Source organism: Eucalyptus grandis, chromosome 5 (assembly GCF_016545825.1).
Source record: "Eucalyptus grandis isolate ANBG69807.140 chromosome 5, ASM1654582v1, whole genome shotgun sequence".
NCBI classification, from domain to species: Eukaryota; Viridiplantae; Streptophyta; class Magnoliopsida; order Myrtales; family Myrtaceae; genus Eucalyptus; species Eucalyptus grandis.
Genome location: NC_052616.1, coordinates 42,637,067 through 42,659,932, shown reverse-complemented (window position 1 = coordinate 42,659,932; position 22,866 = coordinate 42,637,067). Strand labels below are relative to the sequence as shown.

Below are 22,866 nucleotides of genomic sequence, written 5' to 3'. Positions count from 1 at the left end.
TTTGGGGGAAAAAAAAGTCATATGGAATGCTTGGTTCAAAGGAAAACCTTTTGTAAATTTCAGAGTTTTCAAGTTTTATACCGTAACGTTATTTGTTTTAGATAAAAAAATTCGCTTGCCAAGCGGATGTATGGGTGCGTTTCTGTGTAGATGTCTTACAGAATATATCATGGCAACGTGTTCGGTTTCTGATCTCAGTTGACCACTTCATTCCATATGCACACAAGAGGAGTTATTTTAAAACTGTAATTTCGAAGCATATCGATTTCGGTGGTTTAAAGTCCTTTCAATTCTAAGGTTTGAATTATTTAAATGAACAAAAGAAAAGAGACCATCATGTCTTCTCTTTTTTTTTTTTCTTTTTTCTTTTTTATTATTATCATGCCCGTATACAAAGATAGAGATGCCGGTTCCTCTCCATTTTCCATTTCCCATTTTATTCCATGACCAACTTCATCCAGTCGGTTCAAATGTAGGCCTTTCTTTAAAAACAATGAATTTACCCATTGAATTTCTAAATCAACAAATATTTTTGTTTTAAATACTTGATTTAAATACTAATTTATTATAATTGATCATAATCCTTTGCAAACTCATTTTGTAATTCCTGCTACTTGAGTTGACAAAAGTATCTATGAACTTTTAGCATACAACAACTTATTCCGCAAAACATCATAGGTTGGCCAATGACCTATGTATATATGGTTGAGAAAGAAGAAATTCACCATACCACAATTAAATCCACAATAACTCACAAGGACCCTTCTAGCAAGGGAACATTGAATCAGTTACGGTAGAGTTTGGACACAACGCTTGGCCTTGCAAAGTCAAAGTCAACGTGGGTCGCCCCTCTTGCTCCTACAATCACGGGGTAGACGGTTTGAAATAGAGTAGTGCCAAGCATATTAAAACTAGTCTCTATGAATTGGGGATTCTTATTTGGTACCCTAATGGTGTACAAAAGATTAATCACCCAAGCAATCTATAAATGGTATTTTATTTTGGCAAATGAATTCATTCCATTAGTAAATGCGAATTTCAATCTATGTAATCAATATTTTACATTGACGATGTACTTGATATCTATACATTTAGTAATGTAATAAATTGTACAAGTGGATATTTAAGTATAGCACGTCACAAGTCCCATGTTATTGAACAGAGCAGAGCAGAGAGAGAGAGAGAGAGAGAGAGAGAGAGCTTTAGTAGTATGTGAATGCCTGAACAAGACTTAGGTGTGGAACCAAAAGTTTAAGGTGTGGAACCGACTTTCATTTTTAACTTTTATGCTTTATTTAACTTGTCATTCACGCAAGTTGACATTTATCTAACGAAAAATACCTGAACAAGACGTTATTGACAACTAGATTTTGTTCATAATTTTTTTTTTTGTAATTATTAAATTTGATAGAAAAGTTATTAAGTAATATCTTGCTTAAAATAAGCCAAAATGCTTGATAAATCGCAAACCAATTAGGTCCTATTATGTCGTTCTCACAAAATGATTTCACAAAAACTTATGAGATTATTAGTTTGCACACAAGTAAGTAAAATTCGCAGATCATCAAACAATCATCGAGTATTAAAAAGAAGTAATTTCTTGAGATGAACTTGATAGGCTTTGTTTAAATATTTGAGATTAGGCAAAGAAAAAGGTGATGAGTCTATTCTATGTAAATGCATCTCCCCCGTCAAGCAAAGACTTTGTTAGCATAATAAGTCCATAGAGCTTATTACTCAAGTTTGGACATTATAGGGAGATAGCAACAATTGATTAGCATCCATATCAAGTACCATAAAATATCATCAACTTAGACCAATGTTGGTTTATACAAATTAAAACTGTAGGGATTCTACGAGGACAATCTACCTTTTACTTATTTCCAAGGACTTCGTGAAACTGTTGATTTATTAAATTACACAATCTTTCGTTTAGAATGATCTTGAAGGTCACACCCATCGAGTCTCACCTAATGTACTCAAATATAATATTATCATGGCCTACCTTTTACGTTTAGAGGGAAAAAGATATAAATTTAGCGGTGTTACCTAAAAGGTAGGCCTATGACCCTCAATTAGGCACAGGCCCTCCCAAACTCATCTCTCACGCAATGTTGAGGTATTCAATTTTAGCTTCAATCAACATTATGAGGATTTTTTAATGAGAACTCACTACTAGCCTATTAGGAGATCGGCTCGAAATCAAGTGAGGCATTGGAGTATACCTCAATGCAACTAGAGATATAGGGTTAGAGAATTGATTACATTAATTAATCAACTAGTGCCCTCTCAACACTTAATCTTGTTCATTTCGAGAAGATGTTTGTCGGACAGTTTGGATTGATTTTAAATCTATTCACTAACATGTGAGGCAATTATGTGAGTCCGCAATTATTGAAATAACAATTAGCAATCAATGAAACATTAAACAAATTGCAAGGCAAAGTGAGAATCAAATGCTAAGAAATAAGAAAAAATCACATTCCTAACTAGACTAAAGAGAAACCACGATCAATATATTGATGGTGCGTGATCAAGTGATAATCAAAATAGATTTGTGCAAACAACAACCTAACATTTGTCTTAAGAACATTCAACCTTCGGCAAAGCAAAGCTTGTTCAATTTTGAGCATAATTTTTGCTCACCCTTTTCCCATGCCTTTTTGGCTTTTTACATCCCCTTTCCACCTTGAATCAACTAAATTATCCCTCATCGGTCTTAGTGTTAAGATTATTTCTTACCTTTTTTTTTCTTTTCTTTCTTTGGAAATTCTCACACATTTAGAATTGACAAGACATATGTACTTGCAAATGGTTCCAATGGATTGTCTTATAATGCAATTTAAATTGTCATATTTTTCTTGTCAATAACTAATTATTTCATGTAATCAAGGCAAAGATAATATTTAAAATAACTTTTTAAGATAATAATGGATGTTTAGAATTTTTTTATGGAGTTAATATTTTCATGTTTTTAAATCTTTTGAAAATATCTTTTAAAAATTTGTGCAATGTTGGTAAGAAAAATAATAAAAGCTGGAATATCATATTCACCAAATTCATTCTTTAAAACTAGTCGATGATTTTTTTTACTTTTACTTGTACTTTTATTATTTTTTCAATAATGGTTTGCTATTTTTTTTTTATAAAAGCTGTACAACTAATTAACACAACAACTTGTGAGTTATTGGCCAAATAAATTAATTTTTAGAAAAAAGAAAAGGACATCAATTTCGACCCAAATGGGAAAAAAAAGAATATCGAAAAAGAAGAAAAAATGTAAGAAATAATCTTAAATCAAGAGTAAGCCTCATATTCAACCTAATCTTTGTTGTTTGAATTGAACATGGTAGATTTGTCTTTTAGTAAATTTCAAATCAAACAAAAAGAAGAAAAAAATGGAAGAAATAATCTTAAATCAAGAGCAAACCCATAATGGATAATTTGTTCAATTCAAGGGGTGTCAAAAGCCGAAAAAGGGTGGAAAGCCATCACTATTTCTACCCCTTATTGACTTATGACAACCTAATTTACGTTAATTGGCTACACTATTCCTTATGGCTATGTTTTGCACTCAGGATAAAATTTGGCATAGAATAAAAATTTTCATATCCTGTGTTTAGTGCTTACTTAAGACGAGATGAAGTCGGATGTAAGAGGGATATGAGTTGGATAAAATTATCCCATGGGGGAGATGGAATAAAGATAAATAAGATTTCTAGTTTCCATAATGAAAAAGTTATTTATCTCAGATAAAATTTATTATATTAACAATAATGAAATTATATTTTAATATAAATAATATTTGAATTATAATTTAAGAAATTCGAAATGACAAAAAAATAAATTTATTTTTAATTTAATATTATTTTTATTTATGCATTCATCTTTAATTCTATCTTATAATATAAATTCAATATATGAATATAAGTATGTAATTACATTTATTACATATTTTAGGTATTTTTATTTTAGATATATTAGTACAGCTTACTATTTAATAAAATTTTATTAGAGAATGATGGAAGGCGAAAAAAGAGATAATAAACAAAATGTTTAAAAAATAGGGGAAAATAAAATAAAAATAAATTAGGGAATAGTGCCATGAGAGATTTTTACCATCTCTATTTGTGAACTTTTAGGTTCATTTATACTAATATGACCTTTATAAAAAAAATGTGTCTAATATAATATAAATATATTTGACTTTATTATTACGATTCACCATATAGTAGATATGATATAGCAAAATCCCACGATTTCATATCATATTCTATCCAGTTATATCTTGTTTAGAAATCTAGATGACAAACGTAACCTAAGGGTCCCATACGATTTAAGATTATTTCTTACATTATTTCTTTTTCTTTTTCTTTTTCTTTTATTTCAATTTTACTAGAGAGGAAACTACTCATGCTTCTCTCAAGCAACATTTACTAAAGTTAAACGTGGGGTCACTCTTGATTTAAGAATAATGTTTCCCTTTTTTTCCCCCTTTTTGGCTTTTTTCCTTCTTTGTCCATTTGGAACAAAACTAGTGTATCTCTTTTCAAAAAAAAAAAAAAAAATTATTTGGTAGAGAGCTAAATAATTATTATGTTTCCAACAAAAAAAAAACTAATTAATTTTCAAATAATTACCCAAAATGGACATTATTTAAATTAGGGCTTGGAGTGGGAAAATCATCTTAAATAAGGTCCATTGGCTGATGATTACTTTTTTGGCCATCAGAGAAGGGATATCTTGGTTGAAAAAATTGTAATTATATTTTTAATTTTTTTTTTGATTTGTTATCCTTTTTTTCTTTTTTCTTTTTATTTTCTTTTATTTTTTCCTCTTCCCTTCCATGGACGTGGCCGTCAACGGCCAACAGAGGTCACCCTCACCTAGCCCTTGCCTGAGTTGAGTCAGGGCGTCCCTCACTAATGTTAGGCGAGGGTTGCCCCCACCTAGGCAAGCAAGGGCCGCCCTCGCTTGAGTCAAACGAGGGTAGCCCTTGCTAGATCCGGAGGGCAACCCTCTCTTGGGTTGGCAAGGGCAAGGGTGCCCTTACTAGTATCGAACGAGAGGCACCTTTGCCGGTGTCGGTCGAAGGCAGCCCTTGGCGAGGTCGGGCAAAAGCGTCCCTCAGCAGATCCTCGCCCTCACCTCAGTCCGACTTTGCTCCGCCATGGCCGGCGAAGGGAAGAGGGAAAAAGAAAAGAAAAATATCTAAAAGAAAAAGACAAAAATGCCCCTCGACCAAAGAGGTTATGCCCCTTTTTGAGACTTTTATGTTCACTTCGAGCTCTCATTCAAAACAAGTTACATTTCACGTCTTTATTTAATACAATTTGGTCATTTCATGCCCTTATTTGAAACAACATCAACTTCGGACCCTTATTTGAGAAAATAAGAGAACTTGAGGCTCTTATTTGGAATTTTCCCTTATTTTCTTAATGAGTTGTATATTTCTTTCTTTTTTCAATACTATGAGACTATTATTAAAAAAATAACATAAGCATAAGTAAGAGGATAATCTTGAGTAAAGTGCATATAATGCCTACATCAACCAGAATATTCAAATTTTAAATAAATTCTTATAAATTTGTACCAAAAATCAAAGTCGAAAATCCACGTTCATGAGGATAATCTATGGAAATGAACCAAACAATTTGCACCTAAAACTAACGTTTCTTTACTCCAATATATGATTAGGGCTTGCTTAAAGTATAATAATAAGTTCATAACAAACACCAATGATACATTAACATGTAAATGGGTCAAGAAGAAGCGGTTAGGATAAATAAAAAAGTTTTTTGGAAGGGACCTTGCTAAGTTTTTCCTTTCGTGAAATTGAAAAACTAAAAAGAAAAAAAGGTGAGAAATAATCTTAAATAGTGTGGGGTTCACAAGAGATGATGTAGTCAATTCAATATGACAATAGGTATCAAGAACCAATAAATGGATGGAAATAGGGCAAGCCTATAAAGAAATTGGCAAATTTTTGCCTCTGCCTAAAAAAGTACACAAAAGTTTATAAAAGGTAAGATTTATAGAGATGAGATATAGAATTGACAAGTCACTCAATCAGAAAAAAGTTGATAATTACTTTAATTAGGATTGGTTGATAAGCAAGGCAAATAAAACTTAATAAATCAATAGAAAGTTGGAAAATTGGAGAAAATATAAAAAAAATTGTGAGTAACTAAAATGAGACTTGGTAAACAAAAACAAGTGGGCAATTTAATAGGAGAAAAGCAGATAACTCACAAGAGTGAATATTGGTAAATTCATAGTAATTAATAGGTTTAATGCGCTCTAAAAAAAAAAAAAGACAAATAATACTCCGACAACATATGTTAATGGATTTAAATGAACCAAGTAAATTTTGTCAAGTAACCCAGATGAGAATTGGAAGCATCCGGTATTGAGGACCACCCATACACATGGTTCAAAGTCTCGAACAATGCTACGATATGTTTGCTAACAATAAAAAAATTCAAGGACCGTCTTCAAATCCTCTTTATTCTCATTGTCACGTCCCGAACCCCGAGCGCGCACACATCCCACTACGGTCGATCAAATATGCGACATCCCAGGATATGTCGCCGACCCATTCATTTTATTATGCATGCGGAAGCGAAACAAATCCCCTAACAACATTTAACTAAGGGATAGAAAAGCAGGAAACCAAATCACAACATAACACTTTCATAATTCAACAGAATTACAAACAGAGGTCTATGGCCAACAGTCTACAAAAGACCGGCTCTTAAAAAGGAATTGTCCTACGATCTACAAGTCGAACACATTCTCCAATCCTCATGACTTCACCTCTTCAACTTCTCAAGGCCAACCAAAGCTATCTAGCCGCTCCATCCACCAGGGACCTGAAATTTTAATCCCCAAACCGGGATGAGACGATGTCTCAGCAAGTTCAACCCCCTAAACCCCTATTAGAAAGAAAATACGCCCCGGGTGGCCTAGCCACATCACACAGAAGACTTACTCGCCTCAGCCTTCATCTGCAAGTTAGCACAATTTATATAATTCAGCCACGTACAATTATGATAACCAAACAACCATGGCACAATCACATTATCAAAACAATTCAACCACTTGGATCATCTCAGCGATCAATCGACTCGGCCGATTACATGTCATTCTAGCAAATCAATCATTGCTCTCAATCCCGGCCCTATAGGAAGGTTTAACAAACAGTGGCAATCACGGCCCCACTCGGCACGACCCTTAATTAGGTGGTCCATCACGGCCTCACTAGGCACGACCTCTAATAGGTGGTCAATCACGGCCTCACTGGGCACGACCTCTCCTAGGTGGTACATCACGGCCTCACTGGACACGACCTCTAATAGGTGGTCAATCACGGCCCTATTAGGCACGACCTCTCATAGGTGGTTCATCACGGCCTCACTGGGCACGACCTCTAATAGGTGGTCAATCACGGCCTTATTAGGCACGACCTCTCATAGGTGGTTCATCACGGCCTCACTGGGCACGACCTCTAATAGGTGGTTCATCACGGCCTCACTGGGCACGACCTCTCCTAGGTGGTACATCACGGCCTCACTAGGCATGACCTCTAATAGGTGGTCAATCACGGCCAATCTCCCATCAATTTCTACACTTAGGATTTTATAAAGAATCCATATTTATCACAATCACACTCCATTTGCCACAATCAATCATCAAATTCAAATTCTAAATACACAGCAGCGATCAGCACGAAATTCTGAGAATTTAGGGTCCTGACAAAATTTTCGGAATTTAATAAATAATTAAATTTATTCCGAAAATAATTAAATAATAATATTTTAATCATTTCGATTAATAAAATATTATTAAATTATTAAACAATTTCGAAATATTTATTTAATCCCAAAAGTAATTCATTTATGTCAAATCACCATTATACTAATATAAACATCAATTTAACCTTAACCAAACATACTTTAAGTTAATCCAACCTCTTAATCTAATTCACAATTAAATAAACTCAACTAACCACCTAAGCTTAATTAACTTAAGCTAAACACACCTAAAGCATAATTAACCCTCTAAGCGAGGTTTAGTGAGCTAAACTCACCGGATTAGCGAGCCGAGCGGACCAAAACGACGAGGGCGACGCGAGGATCGACTTTCCTCAAGGCGGGCCGAGCATCCGGGCTCGGGAAGCCGGCCAAAACGGGCCAAATATGGGCTGCCATACCCATTTTCTGCAGCTTCTGATTTGGGGCCGAGAACGGCGGATCCGGCGCCGGAATGGGCGGAGGAACGGCGGAGAAGCGGCGGCTGCAGCTTGGCGGGCGAGGCGGCGGCTCCGGCGGGACTCACGGTGGCCGGAGGTGATTGAATCGCGGCCTGAGCTGGCCGAACAGCCCCGGGACGCACGAGCAGAGGCCCACCGAGACGGCTGGGCGTCGGCCAAGCGCGGGCGAGCGTGGGCGGACGGGCAGCGACGGCGAGCTCCGACGAACGGGCGATGAGCGACGGCCATGGCTGCAGCTTCTTCGACAAGCTCAAATCTGATGGGTCTTCGAGCAAGAACCCGAGATGGAGGAGAGAGGGCGACGGTGAGCGGACACGCGGCTGCGCGTGCGAACGGCGGCGACAATGACGGCACCGGCGGCGAGCGATGAGCGGTGAAGGAGGCGGACGGCGAGGGACTGCTTCGGCTTCTTCCTCTGCAAATTTTCTGGTCTTTCGCACAAAGAAGATGGAGGAGAAACCAACGGAAGGGAGAGAGGAAGGAGAGAGAAGGAGGAGAGAGAGAGATGGGACCATTCCCTTTTCTTTCCCTTTTTCTTTAATCCCACAAAAATGGCCCACCATGACCTCATGGATGATGTCATACTCCACTCACTCAAAACTCCCACAACCTTATTCCAATGGGTTCAATTCCATTTTCCGCCGGGGTCCAATTCTTGTACATCCAATTTCTTCAATTCTCATCAATTCTCTTCCAATTGAATCAAATTGAAGTCCATAAAATTAATCCGATGTCACCACACTTCAATTCACATCTTCACTTGTCTATAGAACCAATTTAAGTCCCAAAAGCAAGACCAAAGGCGGGCCTACTAATTTCTCAAGCCAAAATAGCCATTCTCTGATTTAATTGCTGAAAAACTCTGATTGCATTAAAAATCTTCCAAAGATGATTCAATGATCTTGAAATGATTTGTGACACACCCAGACTTCCAATTTCTGAATTCGATCTCAATTCCACGATTAATTTCACTTTGGCACGATACCAGCGTGGTCCAACCTACCTGGTAGCCTTTAGAAATTTTCATGCATTTGACATGTGGTTGATCATCTCAAGCCACAACGTACATCTTTGAAACATTGGCGACTTTCGGTTGTCAGGGTAATCTCAAGGTTTCAAATACGAACACAGGGTACCCAATCAATAGAAAAGTCGGTCCAGTGCCGATCGACAAGAATTGTGCGATCTGGTGGAATCACCCACACCTGATCACATGCCTATGTCGAGTCGACCTATCTCCAATCCCTAGTCGATTTTTAATTGTGCTGTAATGACCCTTGCAGATTAGCTCGGTCGAAAGATCGCTTCCTGGTCAAATTCTCGAGTCTGATGCATTAGAATTTCTTAACGGTTTCACCTAATAGACTAGTTTTCACATGAGTGGCCAACTCAAGGAAAAGAACTGTATGCGTGCCAACGAAATGTCCGTCTCAATTTATTGAAAATAGAATCGGAAAATCGGGATGTCACACTCATTATCATAAACACGCACAAGAAACTTTAGTATAAGAAACCCGGCAAAGGTCGCGGGGGATCCAACTGAAATTAAAACAGTAAATAGACGAGATTAACTATAGTAATTAACCCGAAATATTTCCACTTATAATAAGCTCAGTTCATATCGACCGATTTTGCCCTACTAACGCACATGAACTCGAAGCCGTAATCTCTCAGACGGATACTTATGCGACGGGATAAGAAACTTTGGAGGCAATTCCACAAAGGCCACCTTCGACCCCAGAATCCCTCTGAATTCTCATGTACCCGCTCTCGCCCCAGGAGACATCCCAAGAGTTCCTCATCAACCAGTACTTCATCCCATCCATGTCCGTCCCGTACCCGACAACCGTCACCGCATGGTTCAGATCGATCCCGCATGGGCCAGTAAAGACACCGCCTGCATAATTCTGGAACGCGGCCCCGCTCGAGTCGAGTGCTACTGACACCGGCTGCATTGCCACGGCCTTCAGCATGTCGTCCTCGTTCGGGGGACGTCCCTGTAGTCCGATATTTTGGCCTCGGCAACAGATGAGGCCTGCACATCGCAGGTGCTGTCGACCCCAACGTACGGGTAGTTCGTCTCGGAGCTGATGCCATTGTTGTTGATGATGTACTCGAAGCCATTGTCCATCCAGCCGCCTTGACAGCCCTGGTTCCCGTCAGTGGCGCAGTCTATGAGTTGCTGCTCGGACAGGTTTGGTAGCACGCCAGTGGTGATCTGTGTGATTGCTTCGACCGCCGCCACCACGGAGAACCAGCAAGATCCTGTACACATAAGGTAGTGAGTTCTGCAGTGATTATAATTCAATGATGAAAACTTCTCAGAAAATTTAATTTGTTTAGTGTTTCACAGTGTAATATTTTATGACAAGTGGATTTAAGCTGGGCAATGCAATTGCTCGCATATCTTAGTATAGGCTTCAATAGTTAGCAGTAAATTTCTTACCACATTGGCCTTGGTTCTTTATAGGGTTGACAGCACCTTGTTTTACCCAATTGACGCTCTCCGGGATGCTATTCGAACCTTGGTACTTAAAAGAATTGACTTGGGACGAGTTCCTGCGTGTTGATGATGGCAATTTGTATCCGGTATATGCTGCCACAAATTCCTCGTTGGTCAAGTCCGAGAACTTGTTCAATCCAACCTTGTGAGTCCGGTTGACCGGCTGCACTGCACATGCACACAAGACAAGTATCAACCATATGGAGAAATTTTTTGCAAGTTTCAAACCCATTTTCTAATGAATAGATATGTTTGTGGTGCAGAGATTGAGTGAAAGTGTTAGGTGTTTTTATAGAAGGAAAAACTACACAATTGAACCCTAAGTTTTGGCCTAATGTGCAATATTGTCCCTAAATTTTTAATTTGTTCAATGCGGTGCCTAAATTTTTTGTACATGTTTAATTTAGTCTCTAAATTATATGAAAATGTTCATGTTATCCTTCTATTAATTCAAGTTAATGAAAATTGCTATTTGGCTTTGGTATGTTTGAATATGGACTAAAAATAACGTTATATCAAGATTATCCACATAAGATATTCTACTCAAATTAGAATATAATAATCATTTTAAGTTGTTTAACTTGTTCAACTTGGACAAATGATTTTTCATTTAATTTGTAGATACAAATTATTATATCTTGAGTTGAATATCTTATATGAATAATCCACATGTAACATTATTTCTTCAACCACGACTCAAACTTACTAAATGGGAAGCCAAATTAGCAAATTCCATTAAATGAATAAATGGAAGGAAAACATTGGAAATTTCTGTGTATCTAGAGACCAAATTAAATAGTTACCAAAAGTTTAGGGATGATATGTATATTGGGTCAACGTCTAGAGTCCATTTGTGTAGTTGCCTCCTTATAGAAGTGAATATGAAACTAACCTATTTGATCAATTTAAGGGCAAAGGAAGTCGGTGACAGAGCATGGTCAATGTCATTGTTTACTCAATGAGTGCGTGTTGCACATGATGTCCAAAGCTAAAGAGAAAGATGCTTGTCTGGTCCTTGATCTTTCTCTGGCTTCACTTAGGGTTTCTGTAACCATGGTGTACACAGCTTGAGGATTTACTCGGTAGGTTCTTTTAAAGCTAAGCAGAACTAGATTGGTTTGAAAATGTCCCTAATTATATTTTACTTTTCTTCGTGCACCTTTCTACATTTCAATGCCTTTATTGACCTAGACTGATAAAAATAAGCAAAAGCAACGTGTGAGGAAGAGAGATGATTGTGCACATGTGTGTAAGGAAGGGAGACGACTGAGAGAGAAACAATGGTAAGTGAATGATCAATATTGATTAAAAGTTTTCCGTGCCTCAATAGACATTTATCTAACGAAAAACTTCCGAAACTTTATAAAATTACGAAAATTGACAACTAGATTTGCGTATGATTTTTTTTTATTCTAAACTTTAATAGTATTTTGAATTTTGATAATAGAGTAAGCCAAAACACATAATATATGACAGACTAATCAATGGTACCAATAATGAGCTCAAATGGATGCCTATGGTGTTCCATTTCCAAGATGGTATTAATTATAGGATCGTCTTTTACTCCAACCTCTATTAATTGAAAGTTCATCTTACTAGTCTTTAATTGATGGGTTCCAATCGTTGACAACACACACATATTTTGGTCAAAGTTTCCATATGATTAATACACATGATTACTTTAACCCGCTAATCGGAGAGTTCAACTTTCTCCAATGAGGGATGGGGGGCAAATGTGGCCCTATACGTCCTCCACTTTGGTTGCTTTGAAAATATTTTCAAAAGCCCGTGCATGGATATTTATTATCAAAACCTCATATACCCTAATTGATCCCCATATTTTCCTTCACTTATTGTAGTGATTAAGATAGATAGACGTGGGACAAAGGCAAGAATCATCCCGTGTGTCAAGCTGACATGGGACCCACAAATTCAAAACCACTTCCCCTTTCACATTCCTAGAGTTTAAGTAACTCCACAACATGATGTAACATCATCCAGAAGCTAGTCAATATTGAAACTCGTTTCAATTTCCAAGCATCCGTTGCAGGGAATCTCTTCCCTTTCACTTCTACAGGTTGTCATACTCTCTTTTCTTTTAGATAGGCAGAATTTTATCCGGACTTATAAGGACCTTTCTAGCAAGGGATCATTGAAGAGAAGTTATTAAATAATTTACAGATCATGTCCCCTAAATTATTTATGTGTATTTCATCGTAGAGTCCATATGATCAATGGATTGAAATGGATTTGACATGCATAATTTATAGACATACAATTTAATTCTCTATTATTATCAAGCTATTCGATTTCATTCACTTTGTTCCGTGTGACTAGGTTAGAAACAAATCTCATATGAAGGTTCACTTCACATGCTCAATCACGTGTCCTTGCTTCCCCTGATTTCTTCATGTGTTATAAAATTACAATATTTAATTAAATACACACTATCATATTGACATTTCACTAATTATATATTTAGAAAGAGTTTCTCCACCCAGCCATAGCAGTCCTCGGTCATTAGTAATATTCCAAAGACTGAAGAATCATTTTAAGCCTATAAAAAAAGGAAAAATGATATTTACGCACTAATAATAACTTTAGTCACAACTGAGTATCTAGAATCTTTTTATTCATAACATAAGACTTCTTTCATGGCTACATCACAACTTGAGATCCATTCGTTCTGCCGAAGATTTACTATCAGAAAACATCTGCTCAGTTTGTGGTATTTGTGTCGCTTATAAAAAATTAGTGAACAAAATATATAGTCAAACGAAAACATATACTTAATTTCAAAAAAGTGATTTAAAAAAAAAAATCAGATATAATTTTTGAAAATACGATTGAATCCTTGCAATTGAATCAAGCACCCCAGCACTCAAGCTCGCGTCCAGTCAAGGTCCCCCAACTCCAAGGCAGGCCAAGGACCTTGGCTTAGACACGAGACTCTCAAGGCTGAGCTTGGGTGCCAGTCCCAGGAACAGGTCACTTGGACAGTCGATACTTGTGCCCCAGTTCACTCGAGGCCGGGATCGAGGGCCCGGTGCTCGAGCTTTGGTCTCCAAGACCTGGTTGTACTCGAAACTTTTTCTTGAAGGTGTGTTTCATATTTTTACTGCAACAAACGTCAAAAATGACTTCCATTTCATTTGGTCGATACAACCAAACATAAAATGCAAATAAGTCTCTTTGAAATAATATTCCAGTAAAGTTCATTTTCCGGACAAACAAAACCTTAATAGGCAAAACATTTCCTTAATGTTTGTGGAAGAAGCTATTAAGGTTGTGAAGATATTATTTTTCTTTTTGTGCTGGAGGAACCGGCTTGCAGCCGACAGCCGCGTCGTAAACCCCCAGGTGACACTTAAGCAGGAGGACTCACCACCCCTGAGTCACACTTAATACACCTAGCGCCTCCCCTGGGTTTTGAACCCTTCACCTCTAGGCTAAAGATCAGCAGGCCCTTATCCAGCGGAGCCACCGCGGCCGGTGGTGTTGTGAAGATATTATTAATCACCAAGAAAACCACAAAAAGCATATGTCCATCCCTCTCCTTCCAAATACACGGCATTTTACTTGTCAACTCATTAAAATGAAAAAATCTTGATATAGACCGCATCTACATTATAGCGAGAAGATTATCTAAAAAGTCATAAACCTATTGCACTTTTACTAATTCAGTTTCAAACATTTCAATTTTGCTAATTGAGTCCTAAATCATTTGACCTTTTGCCAATTAAGTCCATCTAACCAAAATTGGCCAAAATTTGCTAACTTGGACACGGGGCCGTCCTACATGATACGACTAGTGCTAACGTTGACAAAATTTATTATTTTTTAAAATATTTTTTTGGAATTTTTTTTAAAAATATTTTAAATGTTTTTCTTTGCTTTTTCCCCCTCTCTCTTCTTCCTCTATCTATCATGCCCCGATCCTCGAGCACGCACCCATCCCTTATTGGTTGATTATTAGCAACGTCCCAGGACGCATCGCCGACCCCTTTCATTTTAATACGCATGCGGAAGCAGATAAAAATCCTCAGACAGTAAAACAATGGGATAGAAAAGTAGGGCTATATTTTTCACAACTGAAAAACCACAACCACACTTTTATACAAAGCAAACCTCATGGTATATATTACAATACTATTGACAAGTCAAATCTATCACATCAGATCACAACTCAGAGTTTGCAAAACAGGGTGGGGTTTTAGTCCTCATCCAGGTCATACTCCGGATCATCCTTGGGATCCTCCTCAGACTCCTCCGATTCCTCATTAGGGTCCTCTTCTTTGAGTTCTTCCTCCTTGGGTTCCTCCTGAAATGTTGTTCCACAACTAAGAGAGACTATATCTCAGTAAGTTCTACCCCCTAAGAACCAATTAGGAATAAAATATGCCTTATGGGCTGCCTAAGCACAACCACGAGTCAGAGAGCTTATCTTGGCCTCAGTTCCTTCCTACAAGTCAATTCAAATAATAGATACTCACAATCACATCATTCAATCAAACAGATCGAATCATCGATTAATCGACTCAGTCAATTACATGTCATCGATACCATTACCCGATCATTTCGATTATTTATTCTCAACTCTTAACCACAGCCTAACAGGCATAACCTAGTTAAGTGGTCATCACAGCTCCACTGTCAACTTTTCTAGGTTTAGTGGAAATCACGGCCCCATTGAACAATTTTCTTAGATTCAGTGGCTTCACGGCCCTACTCGACAATTTTCAATATTTAGTGGCATCATGGCTCCACTTGGCAATTTTTGATATTTAGTGGCACCACGGCACCACTTGGCAATTTTCGATATTTAGTGGCATCATGGCCCCACTTGGCAATTTTCAATATTTAGTGGTATCATGGCCCCACTCGGCAATTTTTCTAGACTTAGTGGTATCACGGTCCCACTCGGCAATTTTTCTAGACTTAGTGGTATCACGGCCCCACTTGGCAATTCTTAGGTTTGGTGAAATTTAGTGGTATCACGACCCCACTCGGCAATTCTTAGATTTATACCCACATTATCCAATTTTTGGGATAAATCCTCACCATCACCAATTTCACTCAATTATCACAATCCAGTGCTTAATTAAATAAATAGAAAGCACCATTGAACTCATCATAAAATCCTGATCACCGACCATCTCGGTTGAATTTCTGGAAAATAATTAAATAATTACGGAAAGTATTAAATAAATGCAATAAATCCAACTTAGGCCCATTATAGCCTAATTGGAAGCCAAGACGAGTCTAGAAAATTACCGAACTACTCTAGATAAATTCTATAGCTTGTCACAAACCAACCATATATCAGAGGTGCTTTTTCCAGAAATCAAAACCTCAAGAACCATCATAAATTCATAACCGGCCCTAACTGGCATAATAGGCCCACTCGTACGTTTTCAAGTTTAAATTCAAAAACCTACACGAATGAGCTTAGAAAATTCTGAAATTTGAATATATTGTAGAGGACATATAAATAAACATTTTTTATGAAGGCACCTTAACCCAGATCATTCTACATTCAGCCTAGTAAATTGATCAATCCAGTACAAAATTGTGTTCGTTTTTCAGAAAGTCTATTTTCCGAAATCAGTTTGGTTTGAGGTTTAAACCATGTCCATTTGATTTGAAATTTGAGTATGTTAAATTAAGATATAACAAACAACTCTTGTGAAGAAACCATTTTGAAATTCTAACTCTAAGAGTTGATAAAAACCCCTAAAATCCCAAAAGGTCACCAATTCCAGCAAAAACTGAGATTATATGACGGAGCTGATATCTCCTTCTTTTAAGTACCCAAAAATCTCGAGAAAAATATATGTTGTAGCTAAGGATGTGTTAAACATTTCTCAAGAAGACATCAATCTCAAATTCGTAACCCATTTCAATCCACAAAAATAGTAAAAGGCGAGGGTCTAGAAATCCGAACTGCACGAATTGTACTTGATTCGTCGAGTAATCCATCATCAATTGTACAAATCTCACTAATGAAGTTACACTAATTCATTCTAAGAATAATCTAACCATTCTAACTTATCACTAATTCATACTTAAACTAATCTAAACAACCCTTAAGCATAATTAACCGACTAATAAGGGATTAGTGAGCAAAACTCACTTGATTAACGCGCGAGTCGGATCAAACCGACGGGAACGGCGCAAAGGACGCTTTTCTCCAAAGCAAGCCTAGGGTTTGAGGCTCGAAAGCACCTCAAAACAAGCCACCAAGGTGGCTGGAAACCCACAAAATCCTTCTCTGATCTGAGTTGCAAAACCGAAGAAACGAACTTGGTTTGGCACAGTGAGGCTCGAGAAAGGTAGTGGTGACGGTCTCGGTTCCAAATGGGAACTCGACAGACCTCTAGCGGGCTTCCACAATCCTTCACGGCTGCTGGATGGCAGAATAGGGCTGTAGGGGGTTGGGGTCGCATGGTGAGGCCACGAGCATGCATGTAGGGTGGCTTACGCGTGGATGGCGTTCTGGCGACGGTAGCGGTGTGCGGCTCCACTAGTTGCCGCTCCTTCTCCTCTTGCTACTGGTCGAAAAATAGGATGGAGGGAGAGAGAGACTTGACCGGTCAAGCTTGGAGAGGAAGGGAGAGAGAGATAAGGTTAGGGGACCTTGGCCTTGATTTTCCACAATTTTGTCCCCCATTGAACTTATCCACCAAGCTAGGATTCCTTGGCTGTCCTTCCTCTACCAAGGGTCACTCTTAGACATTTGAATTGGTCCAAAATGGCTAGGCAATGGAGGAACTACGAATCTGCTTGCCATTTTCTCCAATTGATCACTTACCGGTCCTTAAATCAACTCAATTCGGCTTCGATAAATTTTGTTATTGAGTTCTTGGTTCAATCGACATTTTTCATCGCTAATAGATCAATCTTGAATCCCAATTTCGTGATAAAAAATAGTCCTGGCTATTTTCTGAACAAAAACAGTCCTATGATGAATTTTTCCCAAAAACTTTCGGGTTTCAGAAAAATCTTCTGAAACTGAGTCGACAGTCCTAGAATTTATTGTGACATGACAGAATCTTCAACTTCTGAAATCATACTTGAATTTGCGGTTAATTTCCATTCGGCGCGTTTTTAGCATGCCTAAGCTACTGAGTAGTTTTCAGAGATTTTTAATGCAAATGACCTGTGGCTGATTTTCTTCAAACCACAATGAACCCACTCAACACATTGGTGACTCTCGGTTGTTGTGAAAATCTCGAAAATTCAAATACGGACACAAGGTACCAAAACGATAGAAAAATTAAACTAATGCCGATTGATGAAAATTTTCTAATTTAGTGGTGTCACCCACGATTAGCCACGCATCTCAATCAAATCAACCTATATTTGATCTCATACTGTGCCATAATGATCTCGACAGATGAACATGATCGAGAAGCCGATTCCTAGTCGAATTCTCAAATCTATTTGCCTTAAAAATCCTTAATGGCTTCCCGAGACAGTCTAGTTATCTCACGAGAGATCAGCTTTGAAAATAGCGCTATAGGCGCGTCCATGAAATGCCAATTTATTGAATTGAAAGCAAAGACGAAAATCTTGGATGTCACAATTCTTCCCCTCTTATAAAAATTTCGTCCTCGAAATTTAAACATTTACTAATCCTTAAACAAAAAGGTGGGGGTATCGTTGTCTTGTCGAGTGTCACTTTCCCTGGTTACTTCTTCAGTCCTGAGGTGTTGTCAGACCACTTTGACCAAGGGGACTATCTTCGTTCACTGAATCCGATCTTTTTGATTTACGATCTGAACCAGGCTTTTCACATACAATACTCGGTCGTCCACATCTAATTCTTCAAGATTTAGTGCGTGGGTTAGGTCAGGCTTATACATCTTTAATCTTGACACGTAAAAGATGTCATGCACTCACGCTTACTTCGGCGGTAATGCAAGACGATACATTAGGATCTCGATTCTCTCAAGAATCTCAAACTGACCTACGTATCTCGGATTCAGTTTTCCCTTTTTGCTGAAGCGCAAGGTATCCCTCATTGGTAATACCTTAAGAAAGATGCAATCACCAATTTGGAACTCTAAGGGCCTTCAATGCTCAACGATACAACCTTTCTAACGGCTCTGAGCGGCTCATAATCTGATTCTGATCATGACAACTGCAATCAATGACTGTTGAGCTGACTCTGGGCCTGTGATCTTTCTTTGCCTATTTTAACTTCCCACAACTGAGGTTCTGCACACTCTGTTATGTAGTGCTTCAGAAGGAACCATCTGACTGTTCTGCTGAATTGGTAATCCTTGGTTTCAAATTTGACATATAATTCATCCCTGGTACTCCATGTAAATGAACTATCTGATATGCACACTTCTGTATACCTATTCAAATCGAGATCTTTTCGCACTGCACTAAAGTGAGTTGGCTTCATCCATCTATTGACCACTATCGCAACTGGAATCATTACCCCTCTGGTTCCTTGACAAGCTCGTCACAAGGTCTATCATGACATGTTCCATTTTTCCACTCGGGAATCTCGAGAGGTTGAAAAGGTCCTCTCGACTGACAAAGCTATGCCTTGATTCAAATCTGAGCATCCGGTTCAATTCTAAGAGTGGCTATAAGATTTGGAAGGTAGCCTACCTCAAATTTGAAGACCGAATTTCGAGATTTCTTAAGTAAAGTTCATTCTTTAACCAGCAAATGCGCAACTGAAGACTCCTAACTCGGCGCATCTGGGACTTAATTCACCTTTCTAGGGTGATACAAAATATCACAATCCTAGTCTTTCAGAAGTTCTAATTCACAATGATGTCTCATATTCAACTCTTTTTGAGAGAATAGATACATTGAGACTTTGATGGTTAGTGAAGACCTGGAATCTTCCTCCATACCAAATGCCTTCAATTCTTTAGAGCGAAATAATTGATGCGAGTTCTAAGTCATGCATCGGGTAATTCAGCTCATGAGGTCTCAACTGATGGGACGTGTATGTAACAACTCTACTATATTGCATCAACGCGCAACCCAATCCTTTGAATGATGCATCGCTATAAATCTCGAATCCTCCAGGACGAGATGGAATCGTCAGCACAGGTGCGGTAGTTAGCTTTTCCTTAAGCTCTTGGAAACTACGCTCGCACTTGTCTATCCACACAAACTTTTCTTCCTTCTTCAACGGTCGAGTCAAAGGCGAAGCTATTGCTAAAAATCCCTCAATGAACCTTTTGTAGTATTTGGTTAAATCCAAAAAGCTTCTGATCTTTAATATTGACGTCAGTCTCGGTCAATTGATAACTACTTCGATCTTGGCCGGGTCCATAAATATTTCTTCGCCTGAATTCACGTGACTTATGAATGCTACAAGAGTCCACCAAAACTCGTACTTACTAAACTTATTGTCCAATCCATGAGTCCTTAGGGTCTGAAGTACCATCCTTAGATGACTCTCATGCTCCTCAGCACTCCTCAAATACATTAGGATATCATCGATGAACATGATCATGAACTAATCTAGGTATTCCTCAAATGCTCGGTTCATTAAATCCATAACAGCAGCTGGAGCGTTTGTCGATTCCAATGACATTACAGTACTCTCCTAAAGGCCACATCAAGTACGAAATGATGTCTTCGGTAGGACTTCATTTCTGATTCTCAACTGATAATACCCTGTCCTCAAGTCGATCCTTTAAAGTATCGACACTCTTTGTAACTGGTCACACAATTCATTGATCTTCGGCAATGAACACTTGTTCTTGATCGTCACTTGATCGGGTTGACAATAGCCGATGCATAGATGCAATGAACCGTCTTCATTTTTCACAAACAAAACCGGTGCTCTCTAAAATGATGCACTGATACTAGTAAATTTCTTATCTAGTACTTCTTGCATCTGCACCGTCAATTCTTTCTACCTAGACAACAATATCTAGTAAGAACCTTAGAAAGTGGCTTTGTCCCAAGTGCGAACTCGATCGCAAATTCTATCTTTTTTTTTTCTTTTTTCTTTTTTTTTCTGACAACAGACTTCACTATTCCCATGGAAATACATCTAGAAATTCTTGGACTATCGAGATGTCCTCAATCTTCAATTCTTCCATATGTCTTATCCATGAGAATTGCTAAGTAACCCTGGCAACCCCCGTCTAACAAAAAGGGTGCCTCAAGCGCCGAGATTAATGAAATCAAGGGTTCTTCTCGACTCCCAATAGACTCGACACTTCCATAGATTTGGCACACATCTGGTGAGTCTTCTATCTCTTATCGGATGACAGCATGCACTCTTACTTGTACCGGGGTCTGTCCCAAATACCCCTATGTGCTTTCTGCGGCGCATTCACTAATCTATCATATTGACAACGGTAACACTTGTGATCCCATCAATCTCCTAGGACAGTTCTTGGCCGGGTGACCTTGTTGGTCATACTCAAAGCAAGCACCTGTCCCAACAGGGCACGGGGCTAATCCATGTCCTCTTTCGTAGAAGTGACATACGACATTCTGACTCGGCATTGACTTGTCTATCCCACATTTCCTATTGGGTGGAATAGAATACCTTTCTCTGGTCATAGGCTTCTTCCCAAACCGATTTCCACCTCTACTGGATCTAGACCTCTACTCAGCCGCAATGGCTTGATCCTAAGTCACAATTCCAGGCTGAACTTAAGTAGGCATGGTAACAACAACGGCTCGATCTTGAGCTTACTGGCCTAACTAGTTCCCAAGGAACACTAGCGCCTGAACGATCCCGTCGAACCTAGGACCGCTCGGTGCTGCTACACTCTCAGTAACGACTTATGGTGGTACTCTTACGCTCACGCTAGCCTGAGCTAATGCTCTGCCACAACTGTCTCGGGCATCGATCCTTGTCAGTGTTCCACCCCGAGTCACAGAGGTTACAACCCTCTTACTAAGAGTCATAAGCTCCTGATCACTCATGCTACAGGATCTTTATAGAAACTTGTTTTCTAATTCTAATACCATATTAGAATTTGAGTGACCCACACAAATAAGCTACCAATCAGCTATCAATCACATGCATCGGCATGAATAAAGACCATTCCTACTATCCCATGACTCATCGCACCTTATTACTCCAATCCCTAACCATTGCTCTAATACCACCTAAACGGGGATGTCACACCCCGATCCTCGAGCACGCGCCCATCCCTCATTAGTCGATTATTAGTGACATCCCAGGACAGATCGCCGACCCCTTTCATTTTAATACGCATGTGGAAGCAAATAAAAATCCCCGTGGGGGAATTCGAGCCTATTTTTATGGGATTTTTTTTTCCCCTTCTTTTTCTTTATTTTCTTTTTGTTTTATTTTATTCCCCCTTGCTCCTATGTTGCTTCTTCCCTAATCATAACTATGGATTTGCTTCTTCTTTTTAATAATTCAAGTCTTTCTCGTTTTTAATTAATTAATTTATATACTGCCAAAATTTAGAAGTCTCATGCCACGGCAAATAATCTTGGCCTGCCGATTACCCATGGTAAAATTTGGAGCAATCGATGTTATGCTTCCTTCGCTCTTCTTTTGTAATAAAACGAAACATCACTTATGGAACAATCTATTTCCGCTGAGAGTCCAATGATAAAAAGTAGAGCTATATTTTTCACATCTGAAAACCACAATTACACTTTTATACAAAGCAAACCTCATAGTATATATTACAATACTATTAATAAGTTAGATCTGCAAACTTAGAGTTTGCAAAAGGGGTCTCAGTCCTCATCCGGGTCATACTCCGGATCATCCTCGGGATCCTCCTCAGACTCCTCCGCTGGTTCCTCATCAGGGTCCTCCTCTTCGGGTTCTTCCTCCTCAGGTTCCTCTTGAAATGTTGTCTCACAACTGGGATGAGACTATGTCTCGGCAAGTTCTACCCCTTAAGACTCGGTTAGGAAGAAAATATGCCTGTTGCGACCAAAATTTCAGGTGTGCACCACCTAGGATTTGGCTAATGGATTATTAAGCCTAAACTTAGCTCGAGCTCTCCCAAGCCCATACCAATTCGCAAATTAAGTTGAAGTTCTTAATATGCAAATGATTTTCAATTAAGAGTCACCACCAATCTATTTTTGGTGGGTTGATTAGAAACCC

At 38.5% G+C, this 22,866-nt stretch overlaps 2 protein-coding genes across 2 annotated transcripts in view; both read right to left on the bottom strand.

The window, feature by feature from the left end:
* Positions 1-10,227, bottom strand: part of LOC120293915 (zingipain-2-like) — a 34,254-nt gene extending 24,027 nt beyond the window's left edge. The window contains exon 1 of the mRNA XM_039313723.1: positions 9,976-10,227. Coding sequence (XP_039169657.1) covers positions 9,976-10,227 — 252 coding nt within the window. The remainder of the gene's footprint in view (positions 1-9,975) is intronic.
* An 11-nt stretch (positions 10,228-10,238) lies between these two features.
* LOC104446924 (cysteine protease XCP1-like) lies at positions 10,239-11,007 on the bottom strand. Its single transcript, XM_039313722.1, has 2 exons — positions 10,719-11,007; positions 10,239-10,537 (listed from the first exon to the last, which is right to left on the bottom strand). The coding sequence occupies exons 1-2, from the start codon at positions 11,005-11,007 to the stop codon at positions 10,239-10,241; spliced, it is 588 nt and encodes a 195-aa protein (XP_039169656.1).
* Between the last annotated feature and the right edge of the window lie 11,859 nt (positions 11,008-22,866).

Coding starts and splice junctions, on each gene's coding strand:
- LOC104446924 (XM_039313722.1), bottom strand. CDS start 11,007: ATGGGTTTGAAACTTGCAAAAAATTTCTCCATATGGTTGATACTTGTC. Junction 10,538..10,718: donor AAAGAACCAAGGCCAATGTG/GTAAGAAATTTA, acceptor TTATGTGTACAG/GATCTTGCTGGTTCTCCGTG.